This window comes from Gekko japonicus, unplaced genomic scaffold, assembly GCF_001447785.1.
Source record: "Gekko japonicus isolate JY-2015 unplaced genomic scaffold, Gekko_japonicus_V1.1 scaffold1280, whole genome shotgun sequence".
Lineage (NCBI taxonomy): Eukaryota > Metazoa > Chordata > Lepidosauria > Squamata > Gekkonidae > Gekko > Gekko japonicus.
In genome coordinates, this window is record NW_015165276.1 from 57,710 (window position 1) to 75,944 (window position 18,235).

The 18,235-nt window shown below is 54.3% G+C and overlaps 3 protein-coding genes across 3 annotated transcripts in view; 1 reads left to right on the forward strand and 2 right to left on the reverse strand.

The window, feature by feature from the left end:
• The window catches only part of RGL2 (ral guanine nucleotide dissociation stimulator-like 2), a 40,331-nt gene extending 40,029 nt beyond the window's left edge, over window positions 1–302 (reverse strand). The window contains exon 1 of the mRNA XM_015410259.1: window positions 117–302. Within this exon, the coding sequence (XP_015265745.1) occupies window positions 117–302 (186 nt within the window). The remainder of the gene's footprint in view (window positions 1–116) is intronic.
• A 6,251-nt stretch (window positions 303–6,553) lies between these two features.
• On the reverse strand, window positions 6,554–14,989 carry RPS18 (ribosomal protein S18). Its single transcript, XM_015410267.1, has 6 exons — window positions 14,893–14,989; window positions 12,190–12,288; window positions 9,417–9,503; window positions 7,390–7,491; window positions 6,799–6,890; window positions 6,554–6,674 (listed from the first exon to the last, which is right to left on the reverse strand). Exons 1-6 carry the CDS (start codon window positions 14,893–14,895, stop codon window positions 6,599–6,601), a joined length of 459 nt encoding a protein of 152 aa, XP_015265753.1. The 5' UTR covers window positions 14,896–14,989; the 3' UTR covers window positions 6,554–6,598.
• Window positions 14,990–15,442: 453 nt separating this feature from the next.
• The window catches only part of VPS52 (VPS52 GARP complex subunit), a 30,172-nt gene continuing 27,379 nt past the window's right edge, over window positions 15,443–18,235 (forward strand). Inside the window, exons 1-3 of the mRNA XM_015410265.1 lie at window positions 15,443–15,573; window positions 17,178–17,259; window positions 18,153–18,205. Coding sequence (XP_015265751.1) covers window positions 15,478–15,573; window positions 17,178–17,259; window positions 18,153–18,205 — 231 coding nt within the window. The 5' untranslated portion in view covers window positions 15,443–15,477. The remainder of the gene's footprint in view (window positions 15,574–17,177; window positions 17,260–18,152; window positions 18,206–18,235) is intronic.

Here is an 18,235-nt window from a genome sequence, read left to right on the forward strand (position 1 = left end):
GGAGCTCTCTCGCGTTCCCTGCCCAATGCCAGACTTCACCCGGGCGGGCAAGTGCAGGGGAGGGGTGGTGCTGGAAAGTCCGGAAGTGGAGCCGGGAGCAAAAGCGGACGGGAAACCTGGAGCCGAGCCGGCTGGGAAGGGAGCCAGGAAACGGGGGACGCCGGCCGGAGGCGCAAAGCCCGGCGCTGGATCCCACTTCGGAGCGGGAAGGCTTTAGAGCAGATAAGGAAACAGGGCGGAGGAGGGCTGCGGTTTCCACGGGCCGGGGAACCATTGGGCAGCTCTCGCTCTCTTGCCCTCATATTGCCCTTTTCCCGGCAACACATAAGGGCTCTTATTACCCGTCTCCAATTGCGCGATCCGTGTTGGTGGCACTGTCTGCAGCACGCATCCATATCGATTTTTATTGCACTGACCCAGAATTCCGCTTGCGCCGCAGTGAGAAAACAGGGATGATTTAAAAAAAAACAGACCACAGGGAGAACTTGAAATATTTTTAAGAGCTTCCAAGGGAACGGAGAGCAGGCCAGGAGAAAAGGACCTTCCAGCACCCTGGCCCGGGGCCACGGAAGGCCTTCAAGGAAAGAACCAGACCTTTGGAAAGTGCCCAGAGACAGACGGGCAACCGAGGACAGATCTTTCAGCACTGGGGCGATGCGATCCCTCTAATCCACCCACCGGCAGCCTGATACGGTTAAGCAGGGCTATTTTGGGGCAGGAAGGCAGAGGAACGGAGTTCCGGCTGGCTCCCAAGTTGGCCACGCCCAGCAGGAACTCATTAGCATAACAGGCCACACCCAACAGCAGGAACTCATTAGGACTGGCTACATTAGGGGTGTGTGGCCTAACATGCAAAGGAGTTCCTGCTACAAAAAAAGCCCAACAAACAAGGTAAACAGAATAAGAAGCAAAAGGTGGGCGTGGCTGGAGGACCACACTTCTGGTAACATGGGGGTGCGGCCCAATATGCTAGTGAGCTATGCTGTCAGGGGTGTGGCTGGATATGCTAATGTTTCTGTTGTTGCTAATGAGTTCCTGCTGGGCTTTTTCTACAAAAAAAGCCAAGTTTCCAGGCTGTCTCCAAGGGCAGCCCCACGGACGGCACTTTGCAGTAATCTAACCTGGATGTGATCAGAGCACGGATCGCTGTGGCCAGACTCTGCTTTTCACGCAAGGGCTGTAACTGGCGAGCCATCCGGAGCGGAGAAAAGAAACCACCTGCCATGGGTGGAGATCTGGGGCTCCATCCGTAGGGCCGGATCCAGCACAGCATGACTCAGGCTATGAACCCATTCCATTGGGGGAGCCAGCACCAGTGTTCCCTCTGAACTGAGTTAGTGTGAGCTACTTCACTGTTTTTTAGCCTCCAGCTCACAGACTTCTGTCCCAGCTCAGGGAGGATGGCTCCGGAGCAGTGTTCCCTCTAAGCTGAGTTAGCGTGAGCTCGCTCACAGTTTTTTAAGCCTCCGGCTCACATTCTTGTCTCAGCTCAGGAAGGGTGGCTCCAGAGCAAACTAATTTATGCAGTAGCCAAATCCCTTGCTCACAACTTTAATGCCAGTCGCTCACAAGACTCCACAGCTTACAGGGAACATTGCTCCAGAGCAGACTCACTGACGCAGCAGCCAAATTGCTCGGCTCACCTCTTTTATGGCCAGGAGCTCGCAAAGTAGAATTCTTGCTCACAGGACTCCACAGCTTGGAGGGAGCGTTGGTCAACACCCCCCCCCCCAAGACTGGCCGGCTCCACAGCCCCCAGGCACCTTCTCTGTTGACTGACAGCACCTGTCTCGTCCGGATTGAGTTTCAGTTTCTTGGTCATCATCCACTCCCCCACCCCTTTCTATCAAGGCCACTTTGGACTGGGCCCAAGATCCCGTCTCTTGAACACCAGTTTGATCCGCATCAAACGTCAGGTGACGGGACTTTCCTCCGAGCCACGAGAACCTTCAGCGGTCCCTTCCCACGCTCCAAGCCTCCATCTGAAGGGCTATTTTCCTCCTCTCCAGTGTTGTAGCAAGTCCAGTGTTCCCTCTAAGCTGAGTTAGTGTGAGCTAGCTCACAGTTTTTTAGCCTCCGGCTCACACATTTTTGTCTCAGCTCAGGAAGGGAGGGCTCCAGGGCAAACTGATTTATGCAGTGGCCCAATCGCTGGCTCACAGCTTTAATGCCAGGAGCTCACAAAGTAGATTTGTTGCTCACAAGACTCCACAGCTTAGAGGGAGCATTGGTAGCAAACCGTAGCAAAACGGGGTCTCTTCCCCCTCTTGGGAGCACAGCTGCCAGGGGAAACCCGGAGCAGGATTCAGAGGACTGGAGCTGTGCAGAAACCGGAGCTGGATGTGGGAAACGGAGGCAAGGGCCACGCCAGGGAGAGACGGAAAACACGGTGCATGGAGTACAGGAGAATCGGGCGGTGCTTCCGCAACCCATGGAAAAGCCACGAGCTGCCCCACTGGATCGGGCCACCACCTGATCAGGCTCGGGCAGCAGGGGCGGAGAGAGAACCCGGCACACTCTGCACATGGACAATCCCTCCCACCGTGGGGGAACTAAACTCTGACCCCCCACACACACACCCCCCAGAGGCATCCAGCTCCTGGAATCCAGAGCCGAAGTTGCTGGCTGCCCTGTTCTCCCCCTCCCCCAGGGGAGGAAAGAGCACAATGTGGGGCTGGAACACCCCCCCCCCCTTCCTGCCTCCAGGAAGGGGCCTGAAGCCACCAGCACAACTGAGTCACCTTCCGAGCGTTAACCCCTTGGCTCCAGCACAGCTACCCACCAGGATCTCTCCCCTCGGCTCCTGGGACGCTCCGGCCCTGCCGTGGGGCAGCCAGGAGGGACACGCGTGAATCCACGTCAAGCTGCCGTATACTCAATCAGACCCTCGGTCCACCAAGGTCAGTATTGCCTACTCAGACTGGCAGTAGCTCGCCAGGGTCTCAGGCACGGGTCTTTCACGTCACCTCCTGCCTGGTCCTGTTTAACTGGAGATGCTGCCGGGGATTGAACCTGGGACCTTCTGCCTGCCAAGCAGAGGCTCTGCCACTGAGCCACGGGCCCTCTTTACAGCTCTCCAGGGTCTGAGGCAGAAGTCTTTCACATCACCTACTGCCTGGATCCTTTTAACTGGAGAAGCTGGGGATTGAACCTGGGGCCTTCTGCATGCCAGGCAGAGGCGCTGCCACTGAGCCATGGCCCCTCTTGACAGCTCTCCAGGGTCTCAGGTGAAAGTCTTTCCCATCACCTCCCGCCTGGTCCTTTTAACTGGAGATGCTGCTGGGGATTGAACCTGGGGCCTCCTGCATGCCAAGCAGACGCTCTTCCACTGAGCCACGGGCCCTCTTTACAGCTCTCCAGGGTCTGAGGCAGAAGTCTTTCACGTCACCTACTGCCTGGATCCTTTTAAGTGGAGAAACTGGGGATTGAACCTGGGGCCTTCTGCATGCCAGGCAGAGGCTCTGCCACTGAGCCAGGGGCCCTTTCCCTCTCTTGAAATGCCGCTCAGCAGTCAGAAGTCTCCTCTTGGGATCAAAGGTGCTGGAACTTCCCCTGTTGATCTTCTGCCAGCTATTAAAGGGCTCTTTGGAGAGATGGGGGGGGGGGGAGTACAGATGGACAAAATACACCCCAAATACCAGACCTGGGCCAGGGTAATGTACACTATAGGGAAGCCCTGGACCCCCCCCCCCCGATTTATGGAGAGGATCGAAGATCCAGGCTGGCTGGAAGCCCCAGAAGTCTACCTAATCTCATAGCCGAAAGTAAAAATCATTATAAAAGAAAAAGAAGCTGCCCTAGGACGGCTTCAAACTCAGAACTAGCGAAAAACCCCACCAGATGCAAGTCCCTGAAGTTAGAACTTGTAGGGGGGGAGAGAGAGGATAAATGCCCCCCACCTAAGATGGTGGATAAATACATGCCAAGATCTCAGCCACCCGTGACCGCCCCCCCATTCGCCCTTGGAGATTCAAGCATCAAACCCCCCCCCCCATTAAAGAACAGGTCAGCCACAAAACTCAGGGCATGCTAGATGCCATCTTGCAGGAAGATACAGCTTCATACAGGACTGGTGGCAAAGAATCGAGGGTCACACACCGTCCCGCAAGGTCACAGGAGGGTGACCAAAATTCTTGGGGTGGAGCACCTTCCCTCTGAGGAAAGGCGGAAGAGACTGGGACTTCTCTGTTTAGAAGTGGGCACGTGAGAGAGGTTTATACAATTATGCACGAGGTGGAAGGAGTTAACACAGAGAACTTGATTCCGCCCTCTCCCAAAAGACTAGAACTGGAGGGCATCCAATGAAGCTGACGGGCAGTAGGGTTCAGGAAGGACGAAAGGAAATACTACTTGACACAGATAAAATGTGGAATTCGCTGCCAGAGGATGTTGTGATGGCCAAAGGAATAAACAGTTTTAAAAGGGGATTGGATAGATTCATGGAAACGAATGAGTTTATCAGTGGCTGCTATCCCTGGTGACTGAGGGGAACCTCCATGTTCAGAGGCACTAAGCCTCTGAATCCCAGAGCCAGGAGGCCACATCAGGGGAAGTTCTCAGCCAGAGGAGCAGTGTTCCCTCTAAGCTGAGTGAGTGTGAGCTAGCTCACAGTTCTTTAGCCTCCAGCGCAGATTTTTGTCTCCGCACAGGAAGGATGGCTCCACAGCAAACGAATTTATGCAGCAGCCAAATTGCTCGCTCGCCACTTTAATGCCAGCAGCTCACAAAGCAGAATTTTGGCTCACAAGACTCCACAGCTTAGAGGGAGCGTTGGTCTCGGCTTCTCTGCCGTGTTTGTTGGCCCTCCAGAGGAACTAGAGGAACTGGCCCTCCAGAGGAACTAGAAGGCTCCTGAGCAAACTAAACTATGCAGCAGCCCAACCGCTGGCTCACATCTTTAAGACCGGAAGCTGGACTAGAAGGACCGTCATTGGTCTGACCCAGCAGGGCTCTTCTGGTGTTCTTCTCAGGGGAAGGCCTCGGCCTCTCTGCCCTGTTTGTTGGCCCTCCAGAGGAACTAGAGGAACTGGCCCTCCAGAGGAACTAGAAGGCTCCTGAGCAAACTAAACTATGCAGCAGCCCAACCGCTGGCTCACATCTTTAAGACCGGAAGCTGGACTAGAAGGACCGTCATTGGTCTGACCCAGCAGGGCTCTTCTGGTGTTCTTCTCAGGGGAAGGCCTCGGCCTCTCTGCCCTGTTTGTTGGCCCTCCAGTTTTCTTGCTCGATAACACAGACACAGAAATAACTGAAATAACAGCAAAGTTTCTCTGCAGTAGCATGGCCCTACGGCCTGATAAATGATATGATGAATTAGGTTTTTCTTTATGATGATACTCTGTGATGTTACTCGGCAATTTTAATTTGACTCTGTGTGTACTTAGATTACTGTATTTTTATGCCAATAAAAGGCTTTGCATTGGTTGGCCCTCCAGGGGAACTGGCTGGCCCGTGTGAGACAGTATGCTGGATTGGATGGACCCTCACTGTGTGAGACGGGAGGCTGGACTAGAGGGACCCTCCCTGGTCTGACCCAGCAGGGCTCTTCTGAGGTTCTTCTCAGGGGAAGGCCTCGGCCTCTCTGCCCTGTTGCTGGCCCTCCAGAGGAACCGGTTGGCCACTATGTGAGACGGGAGGCTGGACTGGATGGACCCTCACTGGTCTGACCCAGCAGGGCTCTTCTAGGGTTCTTATGTAGGCCTCAGCCTCTCTGCCCTCTAGGGGAACGGGTTGGCCCCTGTGTGAGACGGGAGGCTGGACTAGAGGGACCCTCCCTGGTTTGACCCAGCAGGGCTCTTCCAAGGTTCTTATGGCTGCACAGCCGGTGGTAACCATCTGAGAGTCCGACTCAAATCCTCACTGATCCAAGAAGCTCACACCTGCCAGATCTCCAGCCACCGCCTCAGCCTAACTTGCCCCACAGGAATGAGATTCCCCGCCCCCCTCAGCGTAAGAATGCCCCAGGTAGATGGCTGCATCCCCACCCCAATCGGCCAGAGCCCCACAGCAGACACCCTGTGAGGTAGGTAGGGCTGAGAGAGCTCTGACAGAAGCTGCCGGAGAGAGAACAGCTCTGAGAGAACTTGTGACTGACCCAGGGTCACACCAGCAGATGCACGTGGAGGAGTGGGGAATCAAACCCGGTTCCTCCCAGATTAGAGTCACACACCGCTCCTCCAACAGGTGTACACAACACACACACACAACACACACTCTGCTGCTCAGCCTCGATCTCAAGGAGCTCGCGCTCTAGCTATGAGCAGTGTTCCCTCTAAGCTGAGTGGGTGTGAGCTAGCTCACAGTTTAGCCTCCGGCTCACACCTTTTTGCCTTAGCTCAGGAAGGGAGGGCTCCTGAGCAAACTAATCTATGCAACAGCCCAACCGCTGGCTCACATCTTTAAGGCCAGGAGCTGACGAAGTAGGATTTTTGCTCACAAGGCTCCACAACTTAGCGGGAGCGTTGGCTACGAGCCAGTAAGACCCCCACGCGCACCCGCCCGGGATAGGGTGAAAGCAGCCCCCCACCCACCCCAGCAAGGACGAGGCGACAGCTGAGAATGCCACTCTTTTTACTCGTACAGAAAGATTTTTGGTTTTTTACTTCTTCTTGGAGACGCCGACGGTTCTGCCGCGGCGGCCGGTGGTCTTGGTGTGCTGACCCCTGACCCGCAGGCTGCAAGGGGAAGAAGAACCGGGGGGGGGGTTTTTTGCAGTCAGCGGGGGCACAAGAACAGCAGGGGCCCGCCCCTTGCCATCCCTCCCCCCCGTGCCCCACTCCACAGCACTCCCGTTCTCACCCCCAGAAGTGACGCAGGCCGCGGTGGGCCCGGATCTTCTTCAGGCGCTCCAAGTCCTCGCGCAGTTTGTTATCCAGCCCGTTGGCCAAGACCTGCAAAAGAGGGGGGGATGCTTCAGAAGAGGGGGGAAAGCCCCCCCATGCCACAGCCAGCGCCTGAGCAGTGTTCCCTCTAAGCTGAGTCAGTGTGAGCCAGCTCAGTTTTTTTAGCCTCTGGCGCGCACATTTTTGCCTTAGGTCGGGAAGGAGATGGCTCCAGAGCAGACTAATTGATGCAATGGCCAAACGGCTCGCTCACAGCTTTAATGCCAGAAGCTCACAAAGTAGAATTTTTGCTCACAAGAAGACTCCACAGCTTAGAGGGAGCGTTGCTTCCAAGGCACCCTCAGGAGCCACCAAGGAGGGAATGCCACCGGCCGCCAGACCAAGCCCCTTGGAATGACCACACCCCTCCCCCCTCAACAAATTGACTCCCCAGCTGGGTTCAGTGCGTCTCCCTCCCCAGTGTCCCCTTCCGTTGAATATCCCCAGCTTTCTCATCCCCCCCCCCCCCGGACACTCCGGGCTCCGAGCCTGCCCCGGGAACCCTCACCTGGCTGTACTTCCCGTCCTTGACGTCCTTCTGCCGGTTGAGGAACCAGTCGGGGATCTTGTACTGTCGGGGATTCTGCATGATGGTGATGACACGCTCCACCTGCAGGGGGCAGCAGAGACACCCCGTGAGCGAGACGCTCTGGCCCGAGCGACGACCACAGAGGGCTGACTGGGGTGGGAGTCCCCCGGACACCCAGAGGAAGGCGGGGCCACCCAGAAGGGAAGGGGAAACAAGGGGGAGGGGCTAGAACCAGCAGAGTCAGTGCAAGGGCAGGTTTCTGACCTTTGACCACTTCCTCCTGGCAGTTCTCTGCACCCCTTCAAGGCAACAGAGACACCTGCCAGGTCTAAGCCCTCTGGCGCTATTTAAACCAGGGGCAGGAAACTGGGAAAATTGAAAAAAAGGAGAAAAAATTGATTATGGAACGTTTTATTTTACCATGATGAATAAAATATTTTAGGACAAGATGTTCAAATGTTTTCCAAACCATTTCTAAAAAATACGTATGGTATCAGATTGATCTAACTTCTGTGCACTGAGGACAAGCAAGTCCTAGGTTACAAACTGAACTCTCCCATGCAAGAACAAAGATGCATTTCTTCCTTTAGGAGGTGCTGTTGTCAGAAGAAAAGAAAAAGGTTTCAGTTTTGTTTTTGCATGTGGGTGGGTATTCTGTTTGTAATAATTGTTTGGATACACTGTATTTTTAATAGGCTAGTAGTGATCATTTCATGCCAAGTAAAAATGTCCATAGTCAAATTGTATGTTCCTAAAGTAACAGAATGACTTTCAACCCGGAAAAGAAAAAAAGAAGTGCTAATGTAGCATTTTTTTTCAATTTTTCCGAAAATTTCCATTCCCCCCTCGAAAAAAACCAAGAAAAAACTCGGGTTCTTTTCCGAGCTTCAAAATTTTCAGAAATTTTACATCCCTACCTCTGACACCAGTGTTCCCTCTAAGCAGAGTTAGTGTGAGCTAGCTCACAGTTTTTTAGCCCCTGGCTCACCCATTTGTGTCTTAGCCCGGGAAGGACGGCTCCAGAGCAGACTAATTTATGCAGCAGCCACATCGCTGGCTCGCAACCTTTGCTCACAAAGTTGGATTTTTGCTCACAAGGCCCCACAGCTTAGAGGGAGCATCGCCTGACACGTGCCCAGAACATCGGCGAGAGAGGTGCCAAATCCCCCCCCCCCCCCCCCGGCCCCCACTCCGCCACACAGCCGCACAGACAGCGGCTCTCCAGGGTCTCCGGCAGCCAGAGGCCTCCCCCAGAGACCCTTGAACGGAGACAACGCCGGACACACCATAAACTTTAATCTAATGCTAATGGGTACAATTGGGAACCCAGCAGTAAGGAGAATCAAGCTACTTTTAAAGCTATGATATTAGCAAGTAAAGCAGTGATTGCTCTGGGCTGGAAGGACAAGAGTAAACGGACAGTAGAAATCTGGCATAATTATTTGTTTGATTTTATACAGTCGGAAGACCACATGGGCAGAAAAGACCACAGAAATCAGAATGAAATGGAAGACCTACCTAGAATGGATACTAACAGAAGGAAGAAAACACATTTAGTGCAAGATTCGGACTTTGTGCCCGTGGCTGGGATCAAAGGACTAGTGAACTGGAATAGCAAGGGAAGGGCGGGGGGGGGGGGGGGGTTTTTAAAGCGATATGTAACGTACGGGACAAAAGTTAACATGTAATACACATGAAATGTTACATAAAAAAATAAAGATTTAAAAGAGAGAGAGAGAGAGACACACAACGCCGGAGACTGAACGGGGGACCTGCCCCTCCCCACCCCGAGGAGGGGCTCGCCCCCAAAACGTGACCCCTCCCCTGCCGCTGAGCCAGGCCCCCCCATCGTGCAAAAACAGCCTCTGTGACAACCAGCCAAGAACCTCCGTTGGCTTACTGCCCCTCACCACTTGACGTCAGACAGTTCCTACCCTGAAAAGAACTGGCACGTTAATTCGTGAGGGAGAATTACTGGAAAGGTCGGGGAAGGGGGAGGTTCTCACCTCATCTTCAGTGAGCTCCCCGGCTCTCTTGGTCAGGTCGATGTCGGCTTTCCTCAGCACCACGTGGGCGTAACGCCTGCCCACCCCCTGTGGGGAACAGGAGAAGGCACGAGATGAGCGGGGGGGGGGGGGGGGTTAAAAAACCCTTCTACTTTTCAAAACCCCCCCGCACAGGATACCAGCCTCCACAGGCCTCTCCACCAGCCCTCGCCCCCACCTGCAGAAGCCAATGGCTGTTTCCCCCCCCCTTTAACTTTATTATTTATGTATTACAGGTATGTCCAACAGGTAGATCACGATCTACTGGTAGATCACCAGCCCCACTTGGTTTCACTAAATGAGCGAGCGCGACGTTTTAAAGATTGCGCAAGATCGGCCTGGATCAATACTCAAATAACTCTGAATAAAGAAGAGAAGAGATTGGATTTATACCCCGCCCTTCACTTGGGAGTCTCAGAGCGGCTTACAAACTCCTCTCCCTTCCCCTCCCCACCACAGACACCCTGTGAGGTGGGTGGGGCTGAGAGAACTCTGACACAAACTGCTCTTTTTCAAGGACAGCTGTGCCAGAGCTTGTGACTGACCCAAGGTCACATCAGCAGGTGCAAGTGGAGGAGTGGGGAATCAAACCCGGTTCTCCCAGATTAGAGTCCGCACACTTAACCACTACACCAAACTGGCTCTCTTAACCACTACACCAAACTGGCTCCTTAAAAGTTAAGGAAAGTTATTGAGACAGTGAAAGTTATCACTCAATAAAAAATAAAAAATGTTCGCAGTTCTTTCTGGATCTTCGTCTCTCTGTTTTGTTTTTGCTTCGCTTGCTTACCAGTAAATGACAGAAGGTGCATTATAAATGGGGGTGGGGGCGGTGGATCCCAACTTTAGTGGGTCAAAATCTAATTTGAAACTAATTTGAAACTTTATTTTCATTGTGGTCAATCACCGGCACTTTGGGCTGGAAAAAACAGATCACTACCTGTTCGAAGTTGGACATGCCTGATGTATTAGATTTCTATTCCGCCCTTCCCCGAAGGGTCAGGGTGGATTAGGACGACAACTGGATATAAAAATACATAATGCATATAAGATGACAAAATCGGGCGTTCGTAAATAATCAATAAAATATAGAGAGAAGTGAATCAGTTCCAGGAGGGCTAACAGAACGAGATCAGGCGGAGGCCTCCCTGAACAAGACTGACTTGGAGAAGAAGAAGAAGAGATTGGATTTATACCCCGTCTATCACTACCCGAAGGAGTCTCAGAGCGGCTTACAAACTCCTTCCCCTTTACCTCCCCACCACAGACACCCTGAGAGGTCGGTGGGGCTGAGAGAGCTCTTGACAGAAACTGCTTTTTTTCAAGGACAACTCTGAGAGAACTTGTGACTGACCCAAGGTCACACCAGCAGCTGCACGTGGAGGAGTGGGGAATCAAACCCGGTTCTCCCGGATGAGAGTCCGCGCACTGAACCACGACCCCAAACTGGCTCTCTACACCAAACTCGCAAGCCCTGCGGAAGTTGGAAAGGTCCCAAAGGGCTCGAACCTCGTCCGGCAAGGCTTTCCACAAGGTGGAAAAGGCCCGTGTCCTGGCGGTAGCTGAAGAGCGCAGTGGACAAAAGGGGGTTATAGTGAGAGAGCCGGTCCCTCAGATATGGCGGTCCCAGACCACTGAGGGCTTTAAAGGCGAGGGCCGGCTGGCACCTCCAACGTGATCTGGAAACAGGCAGGTGAGGCAGTGTGGCTGCCGCCAGTGTTCTCTCTAAGCCAAGCTAGTGCGAGCCAGCTCACAGTTTCTTAGCCTCCAGTTCACACACTCTTGGTCTTCGCTCAGGAAGGAAGGCTCCAGAAGGGCAAACTGATTTACGCAGCAGCCAAGTCGCTGGCAACTTTAATGCCAGTGGCTCACAAAGTAGAACTCTCGCTCACGGAACTCCGCAGCTTAGAGGGAGCCCTGGCTGCCGCAGCAGAGCCACTTCGACGAGGCCACGCGGGGAGGCCTGGGGCACCTGCCAACTCTGGGTCTCAACTGGCAGGCAAGGCGGACGCAGCCCCCCCCCCCCCCCCCCCCCCCCGCAGCTCTGGGACCGCAGCCTGAGCGCTGCAGCATCCAGGGAACTGGCTGGAGCCCTACAAGCGTGGCCGAGACAGACACGGCGCTTGGAAAGGGTCAGCTTGGGAGCAGAGCAGCCGGGCTGCGGCAAAAGCTCTGGGGTGGAGCTACTTCTTGAGGTGTGTGTGTGTGTGTGAGGGGGTGTTGATGCAGCAAGGAGGGAGCCAGGGCCGCTTGGACTGAACGGCACGCCTCCCCTCCCCTGTGCTCTTCGGCTGGATTTTCCCCACTCAGAAAGGGTCACATCAGTGACAGACCGGCAGGACAAGCTATGGGAACACCTTGTCATGGCAAAAATTGCTGATTCGATCAGGTGTGCACACCCAGATACCCCACACCACTCCACATTTGCGTCTACTTGGTTCCCTGTAGTCTCCCTACTTACCGATTCTGGATATTCTCCCCCCTAACCCTCTCTATCTGAAGTGGTTAACCTTGTAGGTTTCAACTTTTTTCATTTAGATGACATTCTTGTAGGTGGATGCACTGTATTACGCTGTATTGTACATTAATTTAAAATTAATAAAGATGATTTTTTATAAAAAAGAAGAAGAACAAAGGGCCACAAAAGGGCGCCTGCGGACATTCTAACAGAGCAGCACCAGAATGCCGGCGACCCGGCCCCCTGCAGTCGCTCCGGACCAGCCCCCCCTCTGACCTTGATGGCGGTGATGGCGAAGGCGATCTTCCGCCGCCCGTCGATGTTGGTGTTGAGGACTCGGAGGATGTGCTGGAACTTCTCTGGGATCACGAGAGACTGCGGGAAGGAAGGGGACAGACCGGCTCAGTCGGAGAGGCCGACAGCATCGGAACACGAGAAAATACTGCACGTCGCTCCGCTGCCCTCGCCAAAGGACAGACGTGCTTGCAAACCGCACCTCCCCCTGGTGCCCCTGGGCTCGCTTGCTCGAGCCACCCGATCCCGATTTCCCCAACGTGACAGAAAGCTGGCTCTGGAGGAGCGGATGCCCTTGCTCGCCGTAGCACATGGCAGCAAGATCAACGAGCCCCCACAAATCTCTCTGTGGGGAAGGGAACAACTACACTCTGCAGAAAAGGATCTCTATGACAGTACTGGAAGTCCCAGAGAGACCCAGCTCGGCAGGGGTGTTTGGAACAGACACCGCTCCGTGCCCAGGAGTGCGCACAGCACAAGCCTTTCGGAAGGAGTGACAGGAAAGACAAGGGTTTATCTAAGACTATCGGCAGGATTTTTTGTTGTTGTTGTTGTTTTTGTTTAAATATAAACTTGGCAATACTATACATTTGTCATTAAATAATTCGGCCTTCTCCATATTACAAAGTTTATGTAAGCATCCAGACTTGCTGGCAGTACTAGCAACTGTGCCCGCGTGAATTTTCCTATCGAAATAACACATTATTTTCTTTACTACAGAACTAATTTTCTGCCTTCAACTTTTATTTTTTCACCCCTACCTCTCAGAAGGCAAAGACCAAGTCCTTGTGCTGCGGAAACAAGGGCCGCATTTTTGCAACTGCTTCTTAACTATTTGGCAACCCTGCAATTTTTCTTGTCAGACATTCAGAACCCCTAAAGCACAGAAATGCAAAAGACTAGAGGTTCACACACCGAATCATACATCCCAAATCGTCAGTCTCCCCCACAGTGTCAGCATTCCCAGAAACCTCTGAAGTCTCAGGCAACAGAGGAACGATATCTGGACCGAAAAGGCCGCTATACCCCCACTCTTCCTACAAAGCGGAAGATTGTGTGGGTCATTGTTGTACATATTAGATTCCATGTCAACAATGAAGTCAAATGAGGAGGAACTTTGTAGCTATTATGTTGCCTGCTAACAATATCACACCTACAAGAGGAAAAGCCTTCTATATAACGGGCCCTTCTAACATCCTAATAAAATATTACTTAAAGGATAAATCTATAAAAACCAGAGAAATATGAATATGAACAATCAAGAAGAAAAAAACCTATATATAAAAATCTTTATATTCCCACTCATACTACATCACGGGCAGTGCTCCCTCTAAGCTGAGTGAGTGTGAGCTGGCTCACAGTCTGTTAGCCTCCGGTTCACACCTTTTTGTCTCAGCCCAGGAAGGAGGGCTCCAGAGGAAACTAATTTATGCAGGAGCCAAATCGGTCGCTCACAAAAACTTTATTGCCAGGAGCTCACCAAGCAGAATTTTTGCTCACAGGACTCCACAGCTTAGAGGGAGCATTAAGAACATAAGAGAACAATGTTGGTTCAGGCCGAAAGCCCATCCAGTCCAACATTCTGTGTGTCACACAGTGGCCAGAAATACCAGGGGCCACCAAGAGGTCCAGCAGTGGGGCCAGGACATTAGACGCCCCCCCACTGTTGACCCCCCCCCAAGCACCAAGAAGACAGAGCATCACTTGCCCCAGAGCCCCTATCTATACCTTGTGGCCAGTGTTCCCTCTAAGCTGAGTTGGTGTGAGCTAGCTCACAGTTCTTTAGCCTCCGGCTCACACATTTTTGTCTTCGCTCAGGAAGGAGGGCTCCAGAGCAAACTCATTTTTGCAGTAGCCAAATCGTTCACTCACAGCTTTAATGCCAGTAGCTCACAAAGTAGAATCTTTGCTCACAAGACTCCACATCTTAGAGGGAACATTGCTTGTGGCTAATAGCCACCGATGGACCTCTGCTCCAGATGCTTAGCATTGGTCATGGCCACAAGTGGGCAGAGCTTCAGGGGTGGCCAAGGGGGCGCAAAGGTGCACCCCAGACCAAGCATCATTTTTTAAAAAAGAATTTTTATTAAATATTCAATATATGTTTAAAAGAAACCACACAAAACCAAACTCCAGACCAGGCCCCATCACCCAGGCAGGCATCCTCCTTTTCTGGAAGGGCCGCCTTACTAAACTCCAGGCCATATCAGTGCCGCAGGGCTTGCACACACAACAACCCTGCAAGGCTGGCCGTGCTGAGAAGACGCCTCCTGGCTCGTCTACAAGGAGGCCCCCTCCCAGCACCGCGTGTTCCCTCCGGCAACAGGGGGGCTGCTGAACGGCACCCACCACCCCCCGCCGCCTTTGGGCGCTTCCCTCCACGTCTCGCAGCAGGGCAGCACTACAATGTCGCCCTACCTTGCAGGGCCGTTGTAAGGCTCAAAAGGCCGGGCCTATAAACGGCGTTTGCACCGTTTGCAAGCCAAAAGGGTTGCACGCTTTGAAGGGAGGGACAAAAAAGCCAGGCTGTCCCTTTAAAAGCTGCCAAGCAGGCAGGAATCCTCCAGGGCAACGATCCCTCCTTCCCACCTCCAGTTGTGGGTCCCCCCCGGGCAAGGGGGCGGCCGCCCCCCCCCGCGGATCCCCTTCGCCCCCCCCCCACCACCAACCAAGGCCGCCACCTACCATGGCTGCGGTCTTCTTTCTCGCTCCAGCGGTAGCCGGAAAAGGAAGTCGGCCGGCGCCGCAATATAGTTATACTTCCCTCCCACTGGATGACAACTTCCGGCGATCCGGAAGCATGCCTGGCCTCCTCTATTTTGGACTCTTCGGCGCTTCCGGGTGTAGCGGAAGAAGCGCTGCGTTTGTGTAATATTTCTAATATCTATTCCGGTGCGCTGTCCTAAAACGCTCGTGCGGAAAACAGCAAACGAAACTTAGAGTTCCGGGGGACATTATCACCCGGCGCACCACCCCCTGTATAGGGGGCAGTGGCAGTGCCCGGTGTCAACGCGAAGCTAAATCCAGTCTCCCCCCTCCTCCTCTTTTTTTGAGCTCCTCCCAGGACGGAGCTTCAACCCACCCCTCTCTTGAGAAAAGCGCAATTCCTACTAGCCACTTCCGCCCGGGCCTGCCTGGCACCGCGAGGCATTCTGGGACATGTAGTCTCAATCCTTTGTGTAATGCTTAACACCGGACGTTCCTTTCCGGGAGCCCCCGGATGTCGTCGCGGAAGAGGAGGAGGAGGAGGGAGCCGGTGACGGAGCCGTGATGGCCGCCGTCGCGGGTCCCGAAGAGGAACGCCGGAGGCGGCAGCCGCTGCGTCCAAGCGAGATGGAGGAAGAGGAGGTGGCGGCGGGCGGAACGGTGAGGGCCGCGTACCTGTCCCCCACTTCCGGTCCCTGAGATGCCCCCACTTCCGGTCCCGGCAGAGTAGTGGGAGGGGGGCGGTGGTGGGCTGTTGCAGAATGGGAGGGGGCGCGTGAGTCTGTGTCGTTAGCAGGAGGAAGAGTCCGGTGCGGCCGCTTATTCCTGCCCTGCACACGGAAGCGGATACCAGAATGAAACTTAGAGAGTTGGAAGGGGTCCCTAGAGGCCATCTAGTCCAACCCCGTCCTAGAGGCCATCTAGTCCAACCCCGTCCTCCATGCAGGATCAGCCCTAGAGCAGCCCTGACAAGTATTGGCCCGGCCGCTGCTTAAAGACTGCCCCAGCCAGCTGATTCCACCGTTGCACAACTCTTGACTGTCAAAAAGTTTCTCCTGATATGCACCTGGTACCATCTGGAGATGGGAAGGCCCCGGGAAAAAACAGGAAAAATTCGGGAAAAAACCCGGGTTTTGAGTAGGGGCCTCCACTACTACCACCACCAGTGATATTGGTACCAACGGGGTAAGAGGATGGCCCTATGGACACCAAACCGTGACAGCCGCTGGATGGGGAGGAGTAACATCTACGGGACCTTTTCCTCCTTAGGGAAGGAGTCCCGTTGCTTTAGAACATTGCTGAGATACCATCTTGTTGTCTTGAGAGATTGAAACTAGTGAGCACTTTATCGTGTTAAACTGATTGTCTTGTGTTTATGTGTAGGCACACGGTGCCCTTTGTAAGCCGCCCTGAGCCCGTTCGCAGGGAGGGCGGGGTAGAAATACAATAAAATAAATAAATAAATATGCGCGCGCACACACACCCCTTGCCCAGATTGCCCGGAGTCACGGACTGGGTTGTCACCAATATGCGGAGGACACCCAGCTCCAGGGGTCATTTCGTAGAAAAAGAGGCGCAGGAGCTCATTAGCACAACTCATTAGCATCACTTATTTGCATATGCCACACCCCCTGACATCACCGGAAGTGCGTCAGAAGGCAACACCCACCACTCAGGCTCCACTGGACTGCTTTGGATTGCTAGCTATTGGGGGGGGGGGAGAGACGTGCAGATCTGTCCTCGCAGAGGAGGGAGAGCTTGTACCGGAATAAAACTTGGTCTTAAAGGTGCCACTGGACTGTTTTGGGCCGGGGGGGCCCCTCTGCAACTTACCTGGCTGCTTCTTGCTCTGACTGAGGGCTGCTGGGAGCAGGGGGCAGGGCTTGTTGCATGTGCCCGCCCCCTGGGCTCTTTACTGCCGGAGCTCCACGCCTGTGCGCTCCTGCAGGAAATGACCCCTGCCCAGCTCTATCTGTTCTTGGACGGCCAGTCAGACTCTCGTCTGGGAGATCTGGACCTGGCGGGGAGGCCAGACTGGGGTGGTAGCTGACCGCCTGGCCGCTGGAGTTCTGGCCCCACTGGTGGACCTGGGTTTTGGCCACGGGGTGACAGAGTGTTGGACTGGAGGGGCCACGGGCCTCATCCAGGAAGGCTTCCCTTACGGTTCCCCTCTTTTTAGTGCCTCCTCCCCTCCCCCGCACCCTGCAAGGTAGTGTTTAATCTCAGCTCCCCTCCCTGTGTCTCCCCCTCCCCCTGCCCGGTAGGGTCATGGCGAGGAGACGCTACAGTTGAACCTGGGAGACCTGGACCTGACCTCCGAGGAGTTCATCTTGGACGAAGTGGACAGTGAGTTCTCCCCCTCCCTTCCGTGTTCCTCTGTGCTGAGTTTTTTTGCAAGGCGGACATGGCTCGAGAGAGGGCGGGGTGTGTGTGTCTCCCTGCTGCCCCGCCCCCGTTCCCAGGGCAGGAACCGCTGGGCCGCTCCCCCGCTGCTCCCCGTCAGGCTTCCTGAGCATTTGACTCGCCCCCAGAAGGCACTGTGGGCTGGTTCTGCGTGGGCTGCCCCTGCTGTGTCCCAAAAGACCCACACACACACATTTAGCACAGCAGCGCTGCCTGCAGGGAATCTAGGTTATAGGTGGGGAGGCTGAGGGGCTTCGGGCTCACCTATCGCTCACCTGGGCCAGTCTGGTGTCATGGTTAGGAGCATGGACACTAATCTGGGAGAACCGGTAGAACCCCCCCCCCATGCAGCTGCTGGTGTAACCTTGGGTCAATTACAAGTTCTGTCAGAGCTGTTCTCCCAAGGACAGTTCTGGAAAGAGCTCTCTCAGCCCCACCTACCTCACAGGTGGGGAGGGGAAGGGAAAGGAGTTTGTAAGCCGCTCTGAGACTCCGGGTGAAGGGCGGGGTATAAATCTAACCTCACCTCTCTTCTTAAGCCAGTTTGGTGTAGTGGTCAAGTGCGTGGACTCTAATCTGGGAGAGCCGGGTTTGATTCCCCACTCCTCCTCCACTTGCACCTGGCTGGATGACCTTGGGCAAGCTGTAGTTCTGACAAGAGCTGTCCTTGAAAAAAGAGCCGTTTCTGTCAGAGCTCTCTCGGCCCTGCCTCCCTCCCAGGGTGTCTGTCTGTTGTGGGGAGGGGGAAGGGAAAGGGGATGGTGAGCCGCTCGGAGACTCCTTTGGTAGGGAAGGGCCCTGGGGTATGAATCCAGTCTCTTTTTGTCTTCTTTCAGTCCACATCCAAGCCAACCTGGAAGATGCGCTGGTGCAGGAGGCCTTGAAGACGGTGCGCCCCGGGAGGAGCTGCGGGGGCGGG